General features: G+C 39.8%; 1 protein-coding gene and 1 non-coding gene across 3 annotated transcripts in view; both read right to left on the bottom strand.

Annotated features, from left to right (window-relative positions):
- The window catches only part of BPGM (bisphosphoglycerate mutase), a 31,564-nt gene extending 5,345 nt beyond the window's left edge, over positions 1-26,219 (bottom strand). Inside the window, exons 1-2 of one of the 2 annotated variants that reach the window (XM_053609408.1) lie at positions 26,115-26,219; positions 7,799-8,460 (exon numbers count right to left, since the gene is read on the bottom strand). In XM_053609408.1, the coding sequence (XP_053465383.1) occupies positions 7,799-8,399 (601 nt within the window). In that variant the 5' untranslated portion in view covers positions 8,400-8,460; positions 26,115-26,219. Of the gene's footprint in view, positions 1-7,798; positions 8,463-26,114 lie in introns of those variants that run through there. The other variant, XM_053609409.1, reaches the window with a different exon arrangement.
- LOC128560541 (U6 spliceosomal RNA) lies at positions 18,214-18,316 on the bottom strand. The gene has a single exon (XR_008373038.1). It is a non-coding gene; the product is annotated as a U6 spliceosomal RNA (small nuclear RNA).
- Positions 26,220-27,279: the final 1,060 nt, after the last annotated feature.

Below are 27,279 nucleotides of genomic sequence, written 5' to 3'. Positions count from 1 at the left end.
GTGGTGGGCGCCTGTAGTCCCAGCTACTCGGGAGGCTGAGGCAAGAGAATCGCTTAAGCCCAGGAGTTGGAGGTTGCTGTGAGTGGTGTGAGGCCACGGCAGACTCTGTCTCTACAAAAAAAAAAAAAAAAAAGAATATGAAAGGACAACCCAGAGATTGGGAAACAATTTTTGCAAATCACATCTCTGATAAAGAACTTGTATCCAGAATATATGAGGGCAGACAATGAAGTTCATGAACTCATCCTAGAAAAAAATATATTTATTGCTGCAGCACTATGGTCACCTTCAAGGTACTTCTCTTAGGAAGCTACACAGTGACAGCTGTGCCTAGTTCACTCTTCAAAGCAATTTTGGAATACTTTTTCTGGAATGGCCATCGGGGCTGTAGTGGTACAAGGTCTGATAATTAAGTTCACAAACTCAATCCTAGAAAAAAGCAACTACATACCTCATTGCTGAATATCGCTATGGTCACCAGACGGCTGAGGGGAGTCCTATGAAGGCGACTATACTGATACACAGAATGAGGTATGTAGCACTTTTTCTAGGATGAGTTCATGAGCTTAATTGTCTGACTATGCATAACTATTACACTTCAATAATAAAAAGACAAATGACCAAATTAAGGAATAGGCATAAGATCGGAACAGACGTTTCTTTAAAGAAGACGTACAAGTGCACATGAAAACATGCCCAACATCATTAGCTGTTAGGAAACGCAAAGCAAAACCACTAGACACCACTTTGTACCCATTAGGATGGCTACAATCAAAAAGTCAGATTATAAATAAATGTTAGTGACAGTATGAGAAACTGGACTCATTATACGTCAGAAAATTAGTTACACAAAAGGCTGTTGCCTCTGAGAAAAAGTCTAGCAATTCCTTTTAAACATAGAGTTACCATATGACCCAGCAATTCCACTCCAACAAAAATAAAATGTACGTCTATACAAAAACCGGTACAAACTTTCATAGCAGCATTATTCAACTAGTCAAAATGTTTTTTTGAGAATTAAATGTGGCCTTTAATTCTCAAAAACCAGAATATTATTTGTCAATAAAAAGGAATGAAGTACTAATACAACATGAAGGAACCCTGAGGAAACTTGTCACAAAGGACCACATATTGCATGGTCCCACTTACATGGAATGTCCAGGATTGGCAAATCTACAAGGACTTGAAGAAGATTAGTGGCTGCCCAGAGCTGAGGGCGTGGGGGAAGTCTGGTGGGTGGTGACAGCAAAGGAGGATGAGGTTTCTTTGGGGTGGTAAAAAAAAACAAATGCTCTAAAAGTGATTGTGGTCATAGATTTATAATTCTGTGAATATACTACAAGCCATTGGGTTATATACTTTAAATGATGAATAAAGTGCTATGTGAATTATATGTCAATAAGCTGTTTGAAAAATATCAAACAGACCCACAGAGGCTAAATCCACCTGCTCAAGTCATGAGACTATTAAGACTTAAACTCCGGTTATTTCCACCACCACCATGAAAAGGGAGAGAGGAGAATGTTTATATATATGGTTTGCCCTTTTGAACAGCTGGATAGTAACTGGAACTCTTGTGATGTACTCAGTGTTCCCAGGACTGGTAAGAGGCATGAACAGGTTTTTCTGATGCCCTTGAAATAGCTAACCCACTGGGATCACGATGGGCCTGGTTTAGGGGTTGCTGTGTGTGGCTTCAGAAACAAGTTCTAGGTTTCTAGCCAGAGGCTAGGTTAGGAGCACACATGGGACTCATTTGTCTGACCATGGCTTTAGAGGTAACCAGATCCAACAAGTCCTCTCTTTAATAGCGCCACTCTCAAGCTCTTAGCTAACAACCCATTTTTGTGTGGAACTGAATTAAAGAGCTAACTAAACAAAGGCCACTGGAATTGTAATATTTCAACTACAAAAGAAGGAGAGTTCAACAAAAATAGAATGTTTTCAATAAATAAAGCCAACCTTCCGTTGTAAAGACTACTCAAGCCATTCATCCAGCAGACTAATTACTTATGAATATTTAAAATACTTAGACCAGTTAATAATCAGTCAATGTGACTTCAGTGACTGAAATTTTAAAATAGCAAAGTAGGAAAAACCACAGTGAAGTTATTACTCATTACCCAATTTCAGCATAAGCTACATTCATCATCCTCAGTAAGTTAAGCAAACAATCTCCTCAGGCAGTGGTTCTCAACCTTCCTAATGCCGCAACCCACAGGTTGAGAACTGCCGTCCTAAGGCGACAATGATGCATCAGAACCATATTAAACCAAATGGAATTAGGGCTACGTTTTGTAATATCCCATCACATACTCATTCACTGCAATGTCATATCAGAGTTAAAATGATACGCAGTGGATTTGGGTCCAGAAGCCTGAAAATACCCAAATCCACACACTCAAGTTCTGAAGTCAGCCCTGTATAGACCATATGCATGAAAACCTGACCTGCTAGTATCATTATTTTTGATCCACATTTGGTTGAAAAAAAAAAAATTCTTGCGTAAGTGGACTGTGCAGGTCCATGTAGTCAAGTGTCAGTTGTAAAGGGAAACGTCACCAAGTTCTCACACGGTGTCTTCCCCTTTCCATCACTGTCCCTCTCTTCATGTACCCCCACCGTTGTCTTTGACTCTCGAATCTTCATGTAGGAACATCTAGGCATTGACTAAACCAATTTAAACTCTGGGGATACTTCAAGTACAAAATAATGAAAGTTTCAGGGTAAGTTAAGTGGGTAATTCAAGGCCAAAATAGGGAGAAATTCAAACAACTTCATTTTCCACACACACGATTAGCTGCAAAAAGTCAAATGTCCTCCTACAAACCCCCTCCCCTGAGTCACTGCAGCAGGACAGGAACTGAATGCAAACTGTTATGACAATGTACATTTACTACTGCATTTAATTTTAGAGTTAATACAGCCTATAATGTTAAAAATGAAGATTTCTATAAATCAACTACGCTTATAACAAAAGAAAGTTTAAGCATACCATCAGGCAACTATTTGCCTCACATAAGACAGGCCTGCATTGGTTGCTTCTGAAAATATCACACTAAAATGCCAAAGGTGACTAACTCATCAGTCCCCGTTCCCACAGCTAGTCCCAGCTGACCTTTCCCTCCCGATTCTCTAATTTCATCTCAGCACTTCTTTGCCTGGTTATGCGTGCAGCTGCACACAATTCTTTGGGGAATCAAGTCTATCGTGCATGAGTGTCTTGTGCGCCACTCTTATTCCAAACTTGGAACTGCCTAGCCCTGTGCTTGAACCTAGACTAAACAATCCACTTCCTCTGGCAAGATGCAGACTCCATCTAATGCTTCAGTTTGGTACCTGGCTTTTTCTTGCAGGCTGGCAGGAAACAAACAGGAAGTGACTGGCCAACCACAGAGAAAGAAACACACGCCTGTCTGGAATGCTACAGAACAGGATGCTTTTAGATAGTAGGCCTATGTTAGAAATGTTCATGGCATCGGAACCAGTCAGAGGTGGGCCCTGATTTAACATCCCTGGACTTACCAGCACAGTACATTATTTTTGCTTCTAAAAAAATCAGCAAAGCAGTCTCTTAAGCAGGAATTTTCTTACTGTATCCCATGTCTTCTTTCTTCTGAAAGTATTAAGAACTACCATCAGATTAAAACAAAGCACTCTCAAAATTATATACAATTCATAAGCAGTAAGTCATCTGACAGCGTAGAGGCCACCTTCATCAGTCAAGTGGGCTGAACGTACAGTTCCTATGTTTGCAATTCTTAAACAAGCATGTCATCTGACTCCCAGTCAGTACCGTTTGCCTCTCATTGTACCATTCACTTGCCTTGACTCCAGTAGGTCCTTGCTGACCTACTCCAAGACTAGGTGGTTGTGAGAAGGAAAAAAAAGCAGATGGAAGCCCCAATTAAGACTAACAGAATTTGGTAACAAATAAGCGGAGGTAGTCCTAGGATGAAAACGTCTTTATTAGCAGTAGTGGTAACCTATAACCTAAGCTCTCAAACAAGAGTTCATGGTCCAACAGTTTATACACAACTTCTCATGAAGAAATCTTTTAAAGTCCTTCTCTACACTGGCCATGGGTTAGTGCCAAATATAGTCAGGACCAGATAACTCAGATAGCTCCTGAAGCCTTGAGAACACATGATAAATGTCCTCCAGGTTAGTTTTCAAAGGGACGGCAGGTATATGTAGCAAACTTCACTTAATTCTGCTAAAAGACAATCAAACAACTCTGTTATTTGGTAGAACAAGGTTAAGGGTCCTGATTAAGTGGTGACTTCATTGGACAAAGCAGGTCTTTTCTGAGGTATAATTTACATACAGCAAAATTCACCATTGTCAGTATACAGGTTATCAGTTTTAATGACTGTGTATGGTAGTGAATAAACACTAATCAGGATATCACTCCCCAAATTCCCTTGTGCTCCTTTGCAGCCTGCCTTTTTCCCACTAATCTGTGTTATGTCTTGATAGTTTTGCTTTTTCCCCAAATGGCATATAAATGGAATCATATGCTATATAGCTTTCAGAGCCCAGTCTCTCTCAGTCGGCATAGCGCAGCTGGGTTTTGCTGATACATCCATGACCGGGATATACTAAACAGCCGAAGTAAAACACTTAACTGTAGCTTTTCAGTGAACTCAGAGCCATGTTCTAGTTCCTACATAGAATATATGTATGTAAAATGTCTAGAACTATGCTTGGCACACAGGAAGTGCTCAAAAGGGCCAGTTTGTACAGCTGTGCTGGAGTGTCATTCACAGACCACAATGTTAGGATAACGCAGTAATAATTACAGATTCTTGTTGCATCACACTACCTTTTTATAGCTTACCTGCCAAGGATGCTTTGGACTCTGCTCCTTACAACACAGTATTCCAAATAAAGAACAGATCAAGGGAAGGGCTACTTTTTTAGAAAAAAAATTTAAAAGTCCAAATGATAACTGTGTATGGAGACTTTGAACTGGGTTTTGGGTAGCGTTCACATTCCCACTAATTATCATGATCATGGCCAAGTCATCTAAAGTCTTTTTGGGTTTCATTTTCCTTTAACAGCACCTGTCTTTCCTCCCACAAATGGAGGAAGCATCAGTTAGGATATGGATGCCAAATAATATTCCATTGTATGGATTTACCACATTTAATTTATCCATTCATTAGTTGGATTGGATCCATTCCATCTTTTGGCTATTAAAAATAATGCTGCTATGAAGGTTTGTATATAAGTTTTTATGTGAACATACCCTTTCACTTCTCTTGGGTAGTTTTACAAGTTGAATCAATAAAAGGTAAGTTGAAGTCCCAAACCCCAGTACCTCACAAAGTGACTTTATTTTGAAATTATCTTTATCAGAGATAATCAAGTAAAAATGAGGTCAGTGGTGTAGGGTGTAATTCAATAATTGGTATTCTTATAAGAGAGAGAAAAATCCGGTACAAGAAACATACACACAGGAGAATGCCATGTGAAGATGGAGGACTAGAACGATGTTTCTCTAAATCAAGGAACACCAAAGATTGCCGCAAATACCAGAAGCTAGAGTTGGCAAGGAAGAAGTCTCTCCCACAGCCATCAGAGAGAACAAACCCTCTGACATCTTAATTTATCCCCCAGAAAATCTTAATTAATTAAACCTTCTGACATCTTAATTAATCCCCCAGAAAATAAATTTCTGTAATTTCTTACACCTGCATAAAAAAAAAACACAAATTTATACCTAAGAATGAATCATATGATAACTCTATTTTTAACCCTTTAGAGTAACTGCCAGGTTGTTTAAAGAAGCAGGTACACTGGGGAATGGGTCTAAGTGTGTGACACACCTTTTGGGGGCAAGGCACAATCCTAAGAGGGACTTTACCTAACAAATGCAATCAGTGTAACCCGGTTTCTTGTATTCTCAATGAATCAACAACAACAGAAGCAGGTATACCATTTGATTAAATTATTTTTCAATAAATTATTAATGCTTTCAAAACTTTCCTCAAATGTAGTAAATTAAGCTTTTCTGTCTAAACTCGTTCTCAACACGTAGCTCTCTCTCTGCTCCTGCTACAGTGACAGTCTTCTTTCTACCATTTCTCAAACTTTCCTCTTTACCTCAAAAAGAACATTAACAAATAGTTAAATCATCAGTACACTTGAGGAGAGGGTATCTAGAGTGTGCTGTGTTTAGTGCTGTGGGATAATCTCAAGGAGACCTAACTGGAAGACAGGTGAAGAGCAAACGGTACTAACAACAGGAAACTGTTTTTAAAGGGAGGACTTCCTAGCTAAGGGGATGGGCTGGAGAGGATCCTGAAGGAGATGGTGGCATTTTCTTTAGGGAAGAGAGCCCGGCCACACGAGATCTAAATCTTGTCTCTGGAAAAGAATTGGCATGATCAAAAAGAATATATCTCCTGACAGAAACTCTGAAATTCTAAATTTCAGTTTGTTGTTGTCCTAACAGCAGCCTCATTACTTCTTCAAACAGTGAAATATTATAGTCTATTCATGATGGAATTGTGTATCTTTTGATCAAATATCTGATTATTCGGAACAAGGAAGAATAGATCGTTTTATGTAGCTGAGTAAGATATATACACCCACACAATCTAGTGCCATGTCTAGCCAATAAAGTTTTTAATAGTCAAACAAAGTCTGTGGATTTTAGATGTCTGCATGATTAATGGATGTCAGCTATACGAGTAATGATTTGGCCCTTGGACTTTCCATGTAAAAATTAGGGAAAAATAATCACATGCTAAAGATCATTTTGTTAGCAATAACCTATTTCACATACAAGGTCAAACATTTCATTTTTCACAGCCTCTTATAGAAAAGTAAAGCAGAATGAAATGGAATGATGGAGAAATGCGTTCTGTTTAGTAAGCCAAATGCTGACAGTGATCAAAGGCAGGAAAACATCAGACAGGCAGATGACCCAAAATACACAACCATCTGGGATTAATGAAAGAGAAGAGGGGAGCAAGAAATCCCCAGAAGGTGCCACAGTGCAAACTGGCACTCAAACTGGTAAACTTAAGTCCTCAAAAGAGTTCATTTAGTTCATTTTACTTAAGAAGAATAATATACTACATTTTAGGATACATTTAGAACACTATATCAAGTAATTAAGATAAAATTAAGGCTACCGATGATCTACAAAATTTTAGAGTCGAGATAAATAAGCCAACCATCCTTTTATTTTCCTTCTCCCTAACTTCCTTACTAGTAGGGCTAAGCCTGGTCTGGAAGGAGAGGACTGGAGCACAAGAACTGCTCAGGAAGCCCACGTGAAACATACAGTCCTTTAAAGCTGGGAGAAGGTGGGCAAAACTGAAGTCTGGCTAATGTACTCAACTTGAAAAACTCAAATTTATTTTCGACACCATTTCCACGATTCTTTCCCTTCCTAGCTTCCTTTCATTGTCCTGCAACTAAAGCCATAGAATCTTTAAAACCAATGTTTCTCGAAGTGTGGAACCCCAAGCAGGACTGTGAGCATTGCCCGAAAACATCTAAGAAAAACAAATTCTAAGGCTGATTCAGAAACTCTGAGGGTGGGCCCACAAATCTGTGTCATACCAAGCTCTCTGATGTCCGCTAAGGTTTGAAAACCGCTGCTTCAGATAATATGAATGTAAGACACAGGAGTTTTTATACTAAGATGATTCTTAAGTCTGAAGTGACAAAGGGGAATGGGAAAGGTCTATTATGTAAATGGTGCATTATGAGCTTAATTTCCAGATTAAGGCCCAACTATAATACTCAGCAATCTCTAATAAGTAGTACATAAAGCAGGTACCTTCCAGATGTTTCAGAAGTGCTCTACTGCTATTTCCATGAGCAGATATCAGAACGGTTTTACCACTTAAAACTTCAGGAGCAATCCTTTGATTCCAATAGGGAAGGAGTCTTTCCAGAACATCCTTTAAGCTTTCAGATTGTGGCAGCTGATCCAGGGGTACATCACACACTTTATACCTCCGGTCACTGTAGATTTCATGGTAGTAAGGATGAGACTCCTCTATGGGAGGTGGGGTCACATTGTAGCTTCTTCTCCAGAGCCTCACTTGTTCTTCACCATGATTCAAAGCCATCTGCTCCCTGTTGAGACCAATCAAGGCTCCGTAGTGGCGTTCATTTAAACGCCAGGAGCTTTCCACAGGAACCCATTCCTGCCCCAGCTCTTCCAGGATCAGCCAGGCCGTGTGGATGGACCGATTAAGGACAGATGTGAATACACGATCAAACTCAAAGTTTAGTGCTTTGAGTTGCTTCCCACAGTTCCGAGCTTCCTCCATTCCATCATTGTTAAGTTTCTGATCCACCCAGCTGCAGAAACGATTCTCCTTATTCCAAGCACCCTCTCCATGTCTTAACATAATAAGTTTGTACTTGGACATACTGATGTCTGAGTTTTGTTGGTGTTTTCAAATGGGCTAACGTTCAAGGACAGTAATACATCTAGAGAAGAAACAAAAAGTTTAAGTTATAATATTCTTTCACCTGACTACCTGGAAATGGAAGCACAACGTTAAAACATCTCATTTCTGACATAAACTGAACTCCTTTTGAAGAGTTTTGACATCAAATATCTGGTAACTCACACACTATGGCACATACAGGCATATTCTACAGATAATTAATTACAAGAAATGTAGTTGACTTAAATTTTCTGATGGCTGCATGGTATGTTAATTATATGACGTAAAATAACAGAATACTTCATTGTAATGGCATGTTGCGTTTCTGGCAGATCACAGGACATCGTATGCTTAAAGGGAATTTAGTAGGATGAATTATAGATACCTACAAGAATGATCAGGACCTGGAACTCTCAGCTTTTAGCAGCTGAATCTCACTTTGTTTTTCCTCTGATGGAAAAAGAAATATTTACCAGTCTCACTTTCTTGGTACTGACACTGCTAAACATGTTAACTCAATGAACTGCCACATGTATTTGGTATGTATCACAACTAGCTCTTCAATGCCACAGGCTACAAAACAAACAAGAAAATTCTAAGGTATGCAAGATGGGGGGAGGTGTTAACATCAAATAGCATTAAAAGTGACTTAAAGTGACATTAACACCAAATGTAGTACCCACCTAAATAATTTCTCACCTGCTCCAAAATACACCTTTTAGCAGGAATAAATCCAGGTGCAAAGCAAGCTATCAACTGCGAGCAGCTGAGACACTGCCTGTAGAAACAGATTAACGGGAGCAGGGCTGTGGGAGGGAGAGGAAGCACACTGATAAGGAGGCCTGCCTCCTCCTGCCCAGACCTTCAGGCATCCCACACACACCATCCTCATGTTAACAGAATCCAGTATGGTGGGACAGGCACCCCTCAAGCAATTCTGAACTCCTCTTGTTTAAGCTACTGGCCATAAATCTGCTGGGGCCACTGTGCTTGGGAGATCTGAGGGCCTGGCTGTTTGGCCTGGCCTGGTTGTCCTGTGATGGACACGTTTATACTGACGAGTGTTGTTCAGTTTCCATGCCCAGGGTCTCCACCTCCACATTGGGGAGTCAAGATTCTATGAGCATTGGGCCTTGTCTTCTGCCACTGTTGGCAACTTCCATTAACTGGGGATTTTCTGTTCCACTTGAAACCTCAACAGCTCCTTTATAAATATTCAGCAGTTAGATGAAAAAAGTCAGTTGATAGTACATTCTGTGTGATTCACGACAGTTACTTAACAATAAGTGACAAAGTTAACTGGAATCTAGAGCTAGTTTCTAGCATTTTTTTATGATTCCTAGAGAGTCTAAAGTCTTTAAAATACACACACACATACACACACACACACATATATTCCATTATTTCAGTGGAAGGTAAACAGAGGATCTAAAGAAGGAAATCAGATCAAGGTGGTCTGTAAGAAGTCATGTGTCACTTAAGGGGATATATTCCGAGCAATGTATCCTTAGGCAATTTTGTTGTATGAACATCGCAATATACTTACACTAATCTAGATGGCATACGTATTTCTATTTATATTTTTATATGTGGAAAATCAAATGCCCCAGCACCATCACTGAACACAATCATTTTCCCTAATTGATCTGCAATGCCAGTGTCAAGTATGTATGTGCCATTATTATTCCATGGGACCACCGACATATATGTGATCCATTATTGACTGAAACATCATCACGTGGTGAGTGTCTATAGTTGAAAGACTACAGCAGTTACCATACTCCCTTTTCATCAAGCATCAGGCTTGAAGCTTCAGTGTATATGGAATGGGAAGCACCAGGGAACCCTCGACGTGCCTGGGCTCAGGGCTCACATGAAGGTATCTCCCAGAGCCAGTAATTCCCAGCGAGGGAGCACGATGTCTCTACCCTCAGCCTAGGAGGGGCATCTGGGCAACAGAAGAACAGAGAAGGGGATAAAGTGTATCCGGGCAGTGTTTTGCCAGGTGACCACCTATGCCTAGGAGCAGAATAATCATGAGGCTAACGGAATAAAGTTTAAACTCTAGGGTACCTCTCCTGGGAGAACTTGCATGGAGAGAAGGGTGTGTGTGTGTTTAATCTGCAAAAGAAAGAGAGTTTTGTATTATTTCTTTATAAAGACCCAGTCCGCCAAGTAGTAAAAGATTTAGGCCCATCAAAAACTGGATACTCTTTGTAATCACATATTGCTGTTTTCTTTTTTGGTGGTAGTGGAGGAGGGGTATGCAGAAACAAGAAGCACACTATCAGCTATCCCCTACCTCAACCCTTAGTTTATCTTGTCAAGCAAGAAGGCTCCACAGGCTAAGAAAGCTATTTTTCCCTTCAAAAAAGAGGGGTATAGGGAACAAACTGTGTAGGCAGAAATACTTCTCTATCATCTTTTGATTATGAACTATACCAAGGGAACCAAACAAATACAGCAATAACACGAGCACACAGATACCCACCACCAAGCCTCTGTAGCATCATTCTGCTATATTTGCTTAAAAAATAACAAGCAATTTGTTTTCTTTTTACTCAAAATATGTATTCTGGAGCAGAGGAATAGTATCATAGTCACAAAAACTACACAAGTACACACTGTTCCCTCACTCTGATGTATAGGAATATATTTACTCAGGTGAATACTGGATAAAGTACCAAACTAGTGTGTTTATCTTAGGTTAAAAAAACAAAGTCAACTTACAGCCCTCAAAGATATGAAAAATACAGTAGAATCCCTCAGTAACAGAATGGAGCAAGCAGAAGAAAGGATTTCTGACATTGAAGATAAAGTCTTCGAACGCTCCCAATCTCTCAAAGAGGAAGAGAAATGGAGAGCAAAAACGGATCACTCACTCAGAGAGCTCTCAGATAATTCGAAAAAAAATAACATAAGGGTTATAGGAATTTCGGAGGCTGATGACGTGGCAGCCAAGGGCACAGAGGCCCTTCTACATGAAATTATGAAAGAAAATTTTCCAGACATGCCTAGAGAATCTGAAATTCAGATAGCAGACAGCTTCAGAACCCCAGCACGATTCAACCCCAAAAAGCCATCTCCCAGACATATCATAATTAGCTTCACTAAAGTTAACATGAAAGAGAAGATTCTCAAAGCAGCCCGGCGAAAGAAAACTATAACGTACAAAGGTAAGAATATTAGAATAACTGCAGATCTCTCTGCTGAAACTTTTCAAGCAAGAAGAGGCTGGTCATCAACTTTTAATCTCCTAAAGCAAAAAAACTTTCAACCCAGGATCTTGTATCCAGCTAAACTGAGTTTCATCTATGATGGAGAAATTAAATACTTCAATGACATTCATATGTTGAAAAAATTTGCCATAAGTAAACCAGCTCTTCAGGATGTTCTCAGACCTATCCTCCACAATGACCAACCCAATCCTATACCACAAAAGTAAACTCACTCAGAAACTTCGGATCAAACTCCAACTTCCACACTGGTGAAAGGATTAAAAATGTCCACTGGACCTTTGAAAAACTCGATACCCAAAATTCCACCAGACTTATCAATACTCTCCATCAATGTGAATGGCTTAAACTGTCCTCTAAAAGAGGCATAGGTTAGCTGACTGGATACAAAAACTTAAGCCAGATATTTGTTGCATACAAGAGTCACATCTCAACTTAAAAGACAAATACAGACTCAGGGTGAAAGGATGGTCATCCATATTTCAGGCAAATGGTAATCAGAAAAAAGCAGGTGTTGCAATTTTATTTGCAGATACAGTAGGCTTTAAACCATCAAAAGTAAGGAAGGACAAGAATGGTCACTTCATATTTGTTAAGGGTAATACTCAATATGACGAGATCTCAATTATTAATATCTATGCACCCAACCAGAATGCACCTCAATTTATAAGAGAAACTCTAACAGACATGAGTAACTTGATTTCCTCCAGCTCCATAATCGTTGGAGATTTCAACACTCCCTTGGCAGTGTTGGATCGATCCTCCAGAAAGAAGCTGAGCAAAGAAATCTTAGATTTAAACCTAACCATCCAGTATTTAGATTTAGCAGACATCTACAGAACATTTCATCCCAACAAAACTGAATACACATACTTCTCATCAGCCCACGGAACTTACTCCAAAATTGATCACATTTTAGGTCACAAGTCTAACCTCAGTCAATTTAAAGGAATAGAAATTATTCCATGCATCTTCTCGGACCATCATGGAATAAAACTTGAATTGAGTAACAACAGGAATCTGCATACCCATACAAAAACATGGAAGTTAAATAACCTTATGCTGAATGATAGCTGGGTCAGAGATGAGATTAAGAAAGAAATCACCAATTTTTTGGAACAAAATGACAATGAAGACACAAGCTATCAGAACCTCTGGGACACTGCAAAGGCAGTTCTAAGAGGGAAATTTATAGCACTGCAAGCCTTCCTCAAGAGAACGGAAAGAGAGGAAGTTAACAACTTAATGGGACATCTCACGCAACTGGAAAAGGAAGAACATTCCAACCCCAAACCCAGTAGAAGAAAAGAAATAACCAAAATTAGAGCAGAATTAAATGAAATTGAAAACAAAAGAATAATACAACAGATCAATAAATCAAAAAGCTGGTTTTTTGAAAAGGTCAATAAAATAGATAAACCTCTGGCCAACCTAATCAGGAAAAAAAGAGTAAAATCTCTAATATCATCAATCAGAAACAACAAAGACAAAATAACCACAGACTCATCAGAAATCCAAAAAATCCTTAATGAATATTACAAGAAACTTTATTCTCAGAAATATGAAAATCTGAAGGAAATAGACCGATACTTGGAAGCACGCCACCTTCCAAGACTTAACCAGAATCAAGTGGAAATGTTGAACAGACCCATATCAAGTTCAGAAATAGCATCAACTATACAAAACCTACCTAAAAAGAAAAGCCCGGGACCAGATGGTTTCACGTCAGAATTCTACCAAACCTTTAAAGAGGAATTAGTACCTATATTACTCAACCTGTTCCAAAATGTAGAAAAAGAAGGAAGACTACCCAACACGTTCTATGAAGCAAATATCACCCTGATCCCCAAACCAGGAAAAGACCCAACAAGAAAAGAAAATTATAGACCAATATCACTAATGAATATAGATGCAAAAATATTCAACAAGATCCTAACAAACAGAATCCAGCAACACATCAAACAAATTATACATCATGACCAAGTTGGTTTTATCCCAGGGTCTCAAGGCTGGTTCAATATACGTAAATCTATAAATGTAATTCAGCACATAAACAAATTAAAAAACAAAGACCATATGATTCTCTCAATTGATGCAGAAAAAGCTTTTGATAATATCCAGCATCCCTTCATGATCAGAACACTCAAAAAAATTGGTCTAGAAGGGACTTTTCTTAAACTGATAGAGGCTATCTACAGCAAACCCACAGCCAATATCATATTGAATGGAGTTAAATTGGAATCATTTCCACTCAGATCAGGAACCAGACAAGGCTGCCCATTGTCTCCATTGCTTTTCAACACTGTAATGGAAGTTTTAGCCACCGCAATTAGGGAAGAAAAGGCGATCAAGGGTATCCATATAGGGTCAGAAGAGATCAAACTCTCGCTCTTCGCAGATGATATGATTGTGTATCTGGAAAACACTAGGGACTCTACTACAAAACTCCTAGAAGTGATCAAGGAATACAGCAGCGTCTCAGGTTACAAAATCAACATTCATAAATCGGTAGCCTTTATATACACCAACAACAGTCAAATTGAAAAAGCAGTTAAGGACTCTATCCCATTCACAGTAGTGCCAAAGAAGATGAAATATTTGGGAATTTACCTAACAAAAGACGTGAAAGATCTCTATAAAGAGAACTATGAAACTCTAAGAAAAGAAATAGCTGAAAATGTTAACAAATGGAAAAACATACCATGCTCATGGCTAGGAAGAATCAACATTATCAAAATGTCCATACTACCCAAAGCAATATATACTTTCAACGCACTCCCTATTAAAGCTCCACTGTCATATTTTAAAGATCTTGAAAAAACATTACTTCGTTTTATATGGAATCAGAAAAAACCTCGAATAGCCAAGACATTACTCAGAAATAAAAACAAAACAGGAGGAATCACACTACCAGACCTCAGACTTTACTACAAATCGATAGTGATCAAAACAGCATGGTATTGGCACAAAAACAGAGAAGTAGATATCTGGAATAGAATAGAGAACCAAGAGATGAATCCAGCTACTTACCGCTATTTGATTTTTGACAAGCCAATTAAAAACATTCAGTGGGGAAAAGATTCCCTATTTAACAAATGGTGCTGGGTGAACTGGCTGGCAACCTGCAGAAGACTGAAATTAGACCCACACCTTTCACCATTAACTAAGATAGACTCTCATTGGATTAAAGATTTAAACTTAAGACATGAAACTATAAAAATACTAGAGGAGAATGCAGGGAAAACCCTTGAAGAAATTGGTCTGGGTGAGTATTTCATGAGGAGAACCCCCCGGGCAATTGAAGCAGCTTCAAAAATACACTACTGGGACTTGATCAAACTAAAAAGCTTCTGCACAGCTAAGAACACAGTAAGCAGAGCAAGCAGACAGCCCTCAGAATGGGAGAAGATATTTGCAGGGTATAACTCTGACAAAGGTTTAATAACCAGAATCCACAGAGAACTCAAACGCATCAGCAAGAAAAAAACAAGGGATCCCATCGCAGGCTGGGCAAGGGATTTGAAGAGAAACTTCTCTGAAGAAGACAGGCGCACGGCCTTCAGACATATGAAAAAATGCTCATCATCTTTAATCATCAGAGAAATGCAAATCAAAACTACTTTGAGATATCATCTAACTCCAATGAGACTAGCCTATATCACAAAATCTCAAGACCAGAGATGTTGGCGTGGATGCGGAGAAAAGGGAACACTTCTGCACTGCTGGTGGGAATGCAAATTAATACATTCCTTTTGGAGGGATATATGGAGAACACTCAGAGATCTAAAAATAGATCTGCCATTCAATCCTGTAATTCCTCTGCTGGGCATATACCCAGAAGACCAAAAATCACAACATAACAAAGATATTTGTACCAGAATGTTTATTGCAGCCCAATTCATAATTGCTAAGTCATGGAAAAAGCCGAAGTGCCCATCGATCCACGAATGGATTAATAAATTGTGGTATATGTATACCATGGAATACTATGCAGCCTTAAAGAAAGATGGAGACTTTACCTCTTTCATGTTTACATGGATGGAGCTGGAACATATTCTTCTTAGTAAAGTATCCCAAGAATGGAAGAAAAAATACCCAATGTACACAGCCCTACTATGAAACTAATTTGGGACTCTCACATGAAAGCTATAACCCAGCTACAACTTAACAATAGGGGGAAGTGGGAAAGGGTGGGGTGGGTAGAGGGAGGGGAATCGGTGGGATCACACCTGTGGTGCATATTACAGGGGTATTTGCGAAACTTGGTAAATGTAGAATATAAATGTTTTGGCACAGTAACTGAGATAACGCCGGAAAGGCTATGTTAACCACTGGGATAAAAATGTGTCAAATGGTTTATGAAGTGAGTGTATGATGCCCCATAATCATATCATTGTATACACTTATGATTTAATAAAAAAATTAAAAAAAAAAAAAAAAAAAAAAAAACAAAGTCACTCTCTTCTCCTTGGTACTATCAACTGACTTTTCCCATTTAATTAATTGCTAAATACAGTAGACCTCTGTAAGATGACCCTCCAAGGGATTGTAACAAACTGGTCAACATACAGGGATGGTCGACATAAGAACCCATGCCCACTGTCCTGACATGTATGTGTGGTGCATGTCCAGTCTATGAAAATTAACTTACGGAGGTGGTGGATGTAGGGAGGTTTGACTGTATTTACAAAGGAGCTGCTGAGGTCTGAAGTTCACAAACTTACATTTCAGTCAGCATCTACTGGAGCTGGTTTACCGAGTGTTTACCAACAAACACACAACACTGTAGTCAGTCTGACTTAAAGGTTAAGGCTTGGATTGCAAACTCAAGTGCCCCCACTGGGCAGACAGATGTGTGAGGAAGGGTGCAGTTGGATCACAGGGAGTGGTGAGAATAGAGGTGAAATGCAGGGAATGTGCCTGCTTCTCTGATGGAGGCAACTCGTGTGTAAAGAGACAAACGTTTCCTATAATCTTATTTCTCTGAACCAAGAGCACCCCTCTTGGAACTTTTTCAGAAATCCAAGAGCAGATGTGATCGCTGACCCTGAAGACTGGGAGAATGCAGGATCTAGAGGCAGGCTAGAGAGAACCTGTGGATTCTGTGAATAAAGAAGTATCTTAAAAAAAAAAAAACTAAAACAATCATCTCAGCCACTAAAAATTGTTATATAAAATAAAAGAAGTACCTACTATTTAGTTCTAGCCCATTGCCCTGTGAGGCTGAGGAACTGGGGTTTCTAGAACTTTCAACTTTCAAAAAAAAAAAAAACCCTAGAAATATACATTTTTATGTGATATCTGATTTAAATATTAACAACTAATACATGTGTCAAATATGAGCTGAACAAAACATGTCTGCAGGCTAAATTGTGTCTCTGATAGCTTACGACCAGGTGAACGGCAAGTTTACCATACCCCAAGAGATGGTCAGAACCCTTCCCCACACCTCTTATCCCAGCTTTTCTGTTACTGTCCAACACCCCCTTTCAGGGGGCAGATTCTGTAATCTCCACAATGCTCTGAGCTTCCTTCTCTCTGACCCACTCTTACAGCCCTCCTTCACCACACCCTTCTGAATGCCTTGCAGAGTTCCCAGCTTCATAAACAACTCCGACTCAGCTTTGAGGTTCAATGAGCTGAAAATGAACTGAAGACTACCTCTTCCCAAGTGACACACCTCTCTCTAGTGAGGATGTGCTCTTGCCTCACACACACAGGGTCAAGGTCAGGTGATAGGCAAGGTTCTGCTCCCTCTCAACAATACCTCCAGAACAAATGACTCCTCCTCCACCATCTTGGGGTGGGGGAGCTTGGATCTGGAAAGACTTGCTATACTCAGCTGTAGCTCCCTTCCTCTCATTTATTTGTGGCAAACTTAATTGAGTATCATATTTAAAAGTCCCAATTCTTCCTGTTGATCTCAGGATAAAATTCAAAATCCTTAATGTGACCTGCAAAGTTTGTTTTTCTTTTATTTCTTTGAGCATGACAGGTTCTTTCTTGCATACTCTATCCTACACGGGACACTCGCCCACCACCTCCCCCCTCCACCGCCACTTCAGTCCCACCCTGCTTTAGGTAACCACCAATCATCCTTTAGAGCAGATGTCCTCAAACTTTTTAAACAGGGGGCCAAATCACTGTCCCTCAGACCGTTGGAGGGCCGGACTATAGTTTAAAAAAAAAAACTATGAACAAATTCCTATGCACAGTGTACATATCTTATTTTGAAGTAAAAAACAAAACAGGAACAAATACAATTCACACCGCTTCATGTGGCCCATGGGCCGCAGTTTGAGGACCCCTGCTTTAGAGCAGTTGTGTCCACTCAAGAATGCAAGCCACAAATGTAATTCTGGATTTTCTAAAAGCCACATTAAAAAGTAAAAGGAAGTAGATGGAATTAATTTTAATAATCTATTTTATTTAACCCTATGGTCCAAAATACTATCATCCTGACATCTGATCCATATTAAAAATTATTAGTGAGGTATTTTATGTTTTTTAATTTTTTTCACAGGAAGTCTTTGGAACCTGGTATTTATTGATTTTTTGTAAATATGGAACACATCACAAATTTGCATGTCATCTTTGTGCAGGGGCCACGCCAATCTTCTCTGTATTGTTCCAATTGTAGTATAGAAAATTTGGGACTTTGGGCTGAAATGTGGCTAGTCTATATTGAGATGTACTGTCAGTATAAAATACCAGGTTCCTTGGCCCTCTTTACAGGCTGCCAAGGAACCTGTTATTTTATACTGAAAATACATCTCAATATAGACTAGCCACATTTCAAGTACTCCATCCACAGCCACATGTGACTATTTGCTATCACACCAGACAGGGCAACTTTAGAGCTCAGTGTAGTGTTATTTCTTGCAGGTCAGTGGTTCTCAAAGTTTAATGGGCTGCAAAATCACCCTGAACAGATTAATGTAACTAAAACAGATGGCTAGGCCCCTTTCCAGAGCTTGACTGAGGAGGTGTGAGGGAGGCCTGAGAATCTGCACTTCCAGCAGTTCCCCAGTGGTGCTGGCCCTGCTGGTCTGAGGACCACACTTTGAGAACTCTGCTCCAGGCACACCTTCTGCCTCTTCTCTTCCCCCAGTGGGAAGCAGGTCAGCATCCGCTTTAGCACATCTGGTGGCCCTGTGATGACTCACGCAGATTACCTGTTCAGTGTTTACGTGCCCTGTTAGGCGGGCAGCTACACTGAGGAGGGTCTTCCTGATGTACCTCTAGCATGCCACGTGACACAAGGCACTGAGCAGGTGTGCCGACTGAATCAAAGTCAGACAGAAATAATTAGATTGTCTTAATGAGCCTTCGACATGACAGTTTTAGGGGTAATTGCCTAAGTAACAAAGTCAGTTGTCAGGGCCAAGATGTTAGGGAACATTAACTCAAGAGTCCCTGTGCATTTAAGAATAAGCAGGGGCCAAGAATAATTATCCATTATAGTTCTGTACCCTGTACTTTCGTTGTGTAAGTTTAGTACGTTCATGGACAGCCATTATCTCCACAGAGAAAACAGAGATTCCGACTTGTTTAAAAAATACGTGGCCACTACATGGCAGACTGGGACTGCAACCCAGTTCTTATGACTGCACGTGGTAGAGTCGTGGTTTGAGGACCTGGGCTGCCGTGGCTTTACTTCACAGGTGCATCTCCAGTCTTAACTTGTCCTTCTAAACCCAGGCAACCATTTCATAAAACACGAACAGACGAGGTGAGCATAAAGGAGGGCTCCACTCAGCACTGCTCTTGGGAAATACCTCAGGGCACAAACTCAAGTCAGACAACCGTCACCTCAACTTAGAGGAAGGAACTTACTAAGAATCTATACTCCTCACCCCTAATTAGAAACTATTTCTCTTAAAACCTAAAGCTTTGGTGTTTCAGTTTCCTTTTGGTAAAACCTAGAACCCTCCACTTGGTTCTTAAGGTTCCTCATTTATCCTACAGCCAAAATTATGGCACTTCAACCAAGTACTAGTTTTAATCAATAATTTACCTTATAACAAAAAAAGGGACACAGCAGCTACTGAATTATCATTCCCTTGGGTTTCTTCTTCTTTAAGGTATGATCTGGTTTATCTCAGCCTCCTTCCCCTTCACTATTTTTCTTTCCTTCTGGCCATACTTTTTTAGTTCCCTGACACCTACCTGTACCTCTCCCACTCTACTGAAATTAGTTATTAGTTATTTTAACTAAGTGGAGATAACCTTCTCTCAGGACTCACTCTGCTTTGACCCATCTAAAGCTGACTTCTACGAAAAGATGAAAAAAAAAATACACAGAGATCTTGGTGCTGCACTGCCTCTAGCTCTTCCACTGTCCATCACGGTTTTGGGTCTCTGCATTTTCTTTTCTTTTTTTTTTTTTTTAAGTTTTGTTTTAATTAATTAATTTATTTATTTGCAGTTTTTGGCCAGGGCTGGGTTTGAACCCACCACCTCTGGCATATGGGGCCGGTGCCCTACTCCTTTGAGCCACAGGCGCCACCCTCGGTCTCTGCATTTTCTTAACACCTGTACCGTACTATGTGATGATGGTGTTTGACATAGCAACTGACATTCGCTGGGTGCTCACCATGTTCTTGGCCCTGTTTGGATCCTCAACCACTGTTCCATAAAGTAGAGACTGTGATTACCCCCATTTCATGGATGTGGAAACAGGAGAGGTCACCTTGCCTAAGGTGACTGGCTCTAACTGGCAGAGCTGGAATCCAACCTCAGACAGACTAGACCCCAAAGCCCATACCTGTGCCTTGAACCATTCTCTCACACTGCCACACTGAAACCCAAGCTCTGTCCTCAATCCTTAGAAACCCTTTTCTCACTACTCTAGTCACGTTAAAATGGGTGATTCATAAACTGAAAGCCATAAACATTCAGTAGTCTCCCCAACCTGATCAATTAATTCATTCTTCAAACCGGTGTTGCATTTAGCATTTAGGCATGGCACCATGCTAGGCCTTTGAGGAATATGGACTCCAACATGGATTATGTCATTAAAAACTGGTGGGAAAAGGTGATATGTACACATTTGTGTGTGTCACTAAAGCTCAAGGTGATTCACACCATGGAAAGCACTTCTTTTATAAAAGGGAGACAAGAAGGGAGAGATTATTTCTGAGCAGGGCTTCGTGGACACTGTACTATTTAAACTGGTTCTGGAAAGATATTTAAGATTTAGATTTACAGACAAAGGAAAACGAATTCCAGCATAAAAGAATAATTGAGTGGAGTCCAAGGACCAGGTGCTTATAGAGAATGGTGAGCCCATTCAAACTGGCTGGGATATAGGGAGGGTGACCACATATCCCAATTTGTCTGATTTGCCAAAAAAAGAAAAAAAATTTTTTTCAATAAATGCCACCATAAAAACTGAAGTTATATTTCATGATGAACATTCTTTGACAAAGCAGGGACAGAGCAGGTAGACAGGGAAATGATGCATGTGCCTCATGAGAACAGTATGGCTTTAGGCCTGTGTCCCCATCGTAATTATTATTAGGGCTCCTTTCACACTTAAGTGTCCCATGTGGAAAATTATATTGTCATTCTAAGTATACAATGTAACAAGGAAGTAGGAGGAGACTAGCCTAGGAAGATAAGACTCAATAATGGCCCGAGAAGGGCCTTGTCCCAAAGAATGTAGTTTTTGCTATAAACACTAGGAAATCATTAAAGGTTTAATAATATGAATTTTAAGAGGCTCAGGCAGTACTTACATATACAGAGAGAGATGGGGAAAACCAAGGGTATAAATACTAGCTGGGAGTTTTTGTAATAATTCTGAACATACAATGAAGACCTGGCCAGGACACTGGCTGTTAAAATGGATGAAAGAGAGACATGTAAAAGACACTCTACCTCAGCTATTAGCAACTTTTTCTGTAAAAGACCAAATAATAAATTTTTTAGGCTTTGTGTGCTACATGTTCTCTACTATAATTGTGTACAGTTGTATAATTCTGCCATTGTGACTGAGTCACTGGTAAGACATAAATGAATAAATGTGACTGTGTTCTAATAAAACTTTATATATGGACCCTGACATTAGAATTTCATATAATTTACACAGACATGAAATATTATTATTTGATTTATCTCAACCATTTAAAATATAAAAACCATTCATAGTTTGTGGGCTATTCAAAAACAGGTAGTAGGGCACTACACGGAGAATGGTGCGTTCATTCAAACTGGCTGGGATATAGGGAGGGTGACCAGATATCCTAATTTGTCTGATTTGCCAAAAAAAGAAAAAAAATTTTTTCAATAAATGCCACCATAAAAATGGAAGTTATGTTTCATGATGAGCATTCTTTTGACAAAGCAAACTATGCCAATAGTTGACCTAGCTGGATCCCAAGCTCAGATCTACTAAACATGTTAGCATTTTAACATTTAAACAAACATAACTGTCAGAGATAATCCAAATAAAATCAACAGATTTTAATCTCAGTCAGAACTGCAAGTACCTTGAGTAATGGAATCCCATTTAAAATTGTTTTTATTCAACATAAAATACTGAGCACATTTAAGTCAGTCTAAAAATCTGACTTTTGTTTGAGTTATTTAGAAATGAATTCAGAGAAATACAGATAAAAAGTGATTCCTGTTACCCTCCTTCAAAAATATAATCTGTCATCGTGACACACTTTACTCCTATTAGACATCTTCAGAAATTATCTCACCGTGCCCACACTTCGGTGAATGTATACTTGGAGTAGAAGTATGGGACTCAAAGAACACATACTTCACAGGTGACTTACTTATAACTTTCAAAGACCTTTCACTATTAGGTATTGAAATTCTACCTAACTTAGCTATCAAGCAAAAAATATTCTTTCAATAAATGCCACCATAAAATTAAAGTTATGTTTCAAGATGGCCATTCTTTTGGCCAGGCAGGAACACAGAGGGTAAACTGGGGGAAAGTGCCAAGGCACTGCATTCTCTGAGGTTACATCTCTAATATTTTTGGAATCTCTAAGTAGTTTCAACAAATGTAGCATGGAAATCTTTCTGCTGCTTCCTATTCCTGCTCTTCATTAGACCATACGATTTCACATATGAAATTGGGTGAAACATAATTTTATATATTTCCTTCATAACTGACGCTCCCCTGTTATAACTCCCCCATAACTGAGGCTCATCTTGTCTTCCAAACTAACATTCTTGAGATTTTGCTTCCTCCTTTCCTTATGTGTTTGAAAAAATAATGTCTATGACTCTAGTAGCTTAACTCATGAGCAAATAGGTCAAATTACAGTTCTAATAAGTCAAATAAAGTTCTGAAAGCTTAGTTTTTCTTCCATTTCCAAAAACTGAATATGAAATTTGAACCCTATCATATGGAAGTACTGTAAAATATGGGACATAGAACCACAGTGCCTTTGATCCAAAGTTACACTTAAATATTTTCTGCACTAGACCACTCAGTGTTTTCCTTGGTACAGATCCTCACTACGTAGTTTCAAGCAACTTTAACCTCCATTGTGTTGGGAATTTAACTTTATAGAAAATGGTCTATGTTTGAGGTCATAGAAAAAAGAGGGTAATTAGAGAAATTACAAAGGAAGAGTTCTCAAGAGAAATGAAATCTGGGGCTCAGTTCTTCACAGTTTTTAGTTCAACATTAAAAGGGAAAACATTAGCCCGGCATTGTGGCAGGCGCCTGTAGTCCCAGCTACTTGGGAGGCTGAGGCAAGAGAATCGCTTAAGCCCAGGAGTTGGAGGTTGCTGTGAGCTGTGTGAGGCCACGGCACTCTACCGAGGGCCATAAAGTGAGACTCTGTCTCTACAAAAAATAAATAAATAAATAAAAGGGAAAACATGACTGTACCTAAAAGTACCTAGTATTCCATAGTCTATCACTTCTCCTAACGTTCTATAGTAACTTTTCCATTTGTATTTGCAGTCAGAAGAACCTCTTTTTACCAGGAGCAAACTCAACTACTCAGGAGTGTTTTTCAGACATTATAATCCTCTCATTCTCCAAATTTACATCTGCTAATCTACTTATATACCCTACTGATCACTTGTTACAAGAGCAACAAACCATACCACATAGACTCCTACTTACAGGTAAAAAGATATACACATATGATGAAATGTATATTTTCTTGGGTCACGTTGCTTGTTCCATTCCGCCTGGCATCACCACTGTGCACAACAGCCACTCATAACACCTCCTTCCTATCTCTGGTCTTTTACTTCCTTGGGGTAACAGTTTTTATCAACACAAACTCTTTCCACCAAACCCTTTTTAAAATAAAAAGACCTGGATACGAGCCCAGCTCTGCATTTCTTGAAAGTGTGGTCTTGAAAAAGTTATTTAACTTGTTTGGACCTCAGGATCAATATCCATAAAGATGAGGATAATGAAATTACTCCCAAAAGCTATCAGGAAAATTATGTGAGATTATAGAGAGGTGCTGTAACAAAAAGTGAGAAGTACAACGGACCAGATTTTGATGAACTCATAAAGAATGGCACAGATTTCAGGATCGCCAAAGTGATCCTACCACAATGATAGTATGAATAAATAGAAGCAAAATCTGTGAACAAAGCAAAAAGAAGGGAGGCGTTACAAAGGAGAAGCTTAATTTAGTGTTGGCAGGAGGAAAGCAATCAAATCAATCAAACATTGTGGTGGGAGAGAGTGATGATGAGATACAGTCCTAGAAGCAATTCTGCAAATCATGCTTCAGTGATGTAGTAAACATTTAATTTATATTTTATAAAGAAAGTTTTTCCCAATTTTGTGGCTAAGTTTCTGTGAAACAGTTTTGTTATTACTGCTTTTTGCCCTGTCACCCGTACAAACATTCCCTCACACCAACTTTATTCCAAGGATGTTTCAAGAAACTGTTCAGTACAAACATTTGTGTGTCCTCTGTTCTCCAGGCACTAGACACACAAAGATAGGTAAATACAGATGTATCAACTGTATCAATCATTACTTAAAATAACAGGTGCCTCTTAATCTCAATCAACTACAGAAGGGAAAGAAGAACTACTAAATATCTACCCAAAACTAACTGTGGTTGGCTCTGAGTGAGGGGATTAAGGATGACATTTTCTGCCACATTATACTTCTGAACTCTACAAATTTTCTATAATAGTCTGTGGTCTGGTTTAGACATGAACACAAAAGAACATATTCTTGAAGCTTGGAACTTTTATTTGCTAACAAATTGGTACAGAATTTACTGTAATGAGATTCTGCTTCTGTACCTATGATGAAAATTGTCTAATCCTTTTTATTTTAAAACAGACTTTTTAATAGGCATGAACTTCAGAAATAATCTAGTGCACCATTTGCTTTTCAAAGATATAAAAATTAAGAGTCAGAGTTAAATGATTCCTTTAAGGTCACACAAATATTAACAGCTTCAGGAGTAAAACCAAGGCATCCTGACTTCTAACTCAGAGCTCCTTCCACTATGCCATTTGTTTGAATTATGTTTCTCTAAAGTCCACTGCCCTCTGGGGAGCATCTATGGTGTATGAGATACCAGAGGAACACAAAGATGGATAAAACCTAGACCCTAGACTCAGGGGAGACAAATACAAGACAAACTGACACAAGTTCTGTTTTCATGGGAGAAAACCTTAGTAGCTACTAGTGGTGAAACACACGTTTTGACTGTCTTCTTCCCAACCCCCAAGGGTCTGCATACAGTCAATTAACATTCTAGTTCCACTCACAAGCTATAAATCCTCCATAATTTGGACGAGGCAACAGGGGAATGGGAGTTACAGTAAGTTACCCAAAAGCCAATTATGCTTCAAAGCTTAACTGCAAACCTAACTTCAATTACACATTTTTATTGACCTTCTCTAGTGTAGTAATACCAGGCGCTGCCCCTTAGAAAAAGTGTATTAAGGGAAATACACTTAATTTTGTATGTTTAGTGATTCCAAGAACCTGTGATTTGGCTCCAGATTCCAGTGGTACATGAAACCACTGCATATATTCACCTCCTTCTCTTTTCACGGCATTTAAGTTTTTTTCTGTCTACTTACACAAAATGATACGGCTAGTCTGCCATCGGCCTAAATACAGCGGCAGAGCCGTGATTCCCTCCAGGGAACCCACTACTCTTCAGGCTCTGCCAGACATCCAAGAGACTGTTCATCATTCCCTTCAACTTCTATTTTTTCTTGCCTCAAGTACCCATTAGTAAGAGGCTTTCTCCTTTCAGTTGACAGAATGAGCTCAGAGGCTCATTCTGAGAAAGGGACAGCGGATGAAAGGGACCTTGGGAACAGGTTAGGGTCCCAGCTTAAGAGGTAGAGAGGGCACCAGACTCCCACCAAATACTAAAACCGGGGTAAGTAAAGGAACTGGCCCTTCTCCACGGCCCAAAATAAAATACCACATTATTTAAAAATGAAAACGTTGGTGGTAGTAACATTCTAAAACAAAACCACTCACCTGCAAACGGCCACCAGCAGCCAACCGCCAGAGCTGCCCAGCAGGCACCGCCAACCAGTCATCATTGCTACCGGCATCAAGGCTCTTTTCTATCCCCGGAGTCAGAGGGGGCAGGTCTCCGGGCTCTGCCTATTGGAAGATCAAGCTGTCACTCGCTCACGGCCCCGCCCTACTCCCGGGACGGGCAGCAGTCTTTTCCGTTTCCTCAGCCTTGAGGTAAAAAGCGAGGCTCTGATTGGCTTGCTGCGGGACGAGCACACGCCTAGACCAATAAGGAGCTGACTCTGGAGCCGGTGAGCGGGCTTGGGCCTAGGGCAGTAGAGAACAAACCCCGCAGCGTCTATGGGTGCGCAGAAAAACCTCAGACCCGGGGAGCTCCGTGGTGGTATGAGATTCTAGAAAATGATTGGCTTTATAAGGGGAAACAGCTGCTGGTGAAGAGCAGTGTCGGTGCGGAATATAACATCCTTACTTTCACTGCTTTTATGGGGATTTCCCCTTTGGCGATTTCCCAACCATATCGTAGGTGGGGAAGAAAAGCGGTGACTGGAATGCACCAAAAGCTTAGAGCACAGAGGCAGAGAGGATGGAGTTGGAGGAGAATTATAAATTTGGAGGCAAAGAGTACAGAACAAAGGAAACCTCTGAAAATACCCGAAACCTCGCACAAGGCTCCATAAAGCTTCTAAGCAGTCTTGAGCAACCGCACTGTGTTTTGAAGCATATGTCAGAACTTTTTGTGTAGGCAAGAAAGATGTGGGCATCTTTCTGGCCCACACAAAAGTTTATACTGCATGAATATGTGGGAAATTCCCTTCTTGATTTTTTTGATTTCCTTTGAGTTTTTCCTGTTTCTTCTTCATGACAAATCCAGTAGGTTTGTGACTGGTAAGCAGGTCGTCACCATAATTGCACATAGACTTGAAAAGATAATCTTTTCACGTTTTAAACTCTGTGACACATTAATATATTGGACTTACAAAAACCTAGACGGACATGGTGGCTCACGTCCCTCAGGTGTAATTTTGAATTACAGCACTCTGGGAGGCTGAGGCAGGTGGATTGCTTGAGCTCAGGAGTTCCAGACCAGCCTGAGCCACCTGTCTCTAAAAATAGCCTGGGGTTCTGGTGGGTGCCTGTAGTCTCAGCTACTCAGGAGGCTGAG

This window comes from Nycticebus coucang, chromosome 11 (assembly GCF_027406575.1).
Source record: "Nycticebus coucang isolate mNycCou1 chromosome 11, mNycCou1.pri, whole genome shotgun sequence".
NCBI lineage: Eukaryota > Metazoa > Chordata > Mammalia > Primates > Lorisidae > Nycticebus > Nycticebus coucang.
The sequence above is the reverse complement of the archived record's forward strand: the minus strand, read 5'-3'. Positions and strand labels throughout refer to the sequence as shown.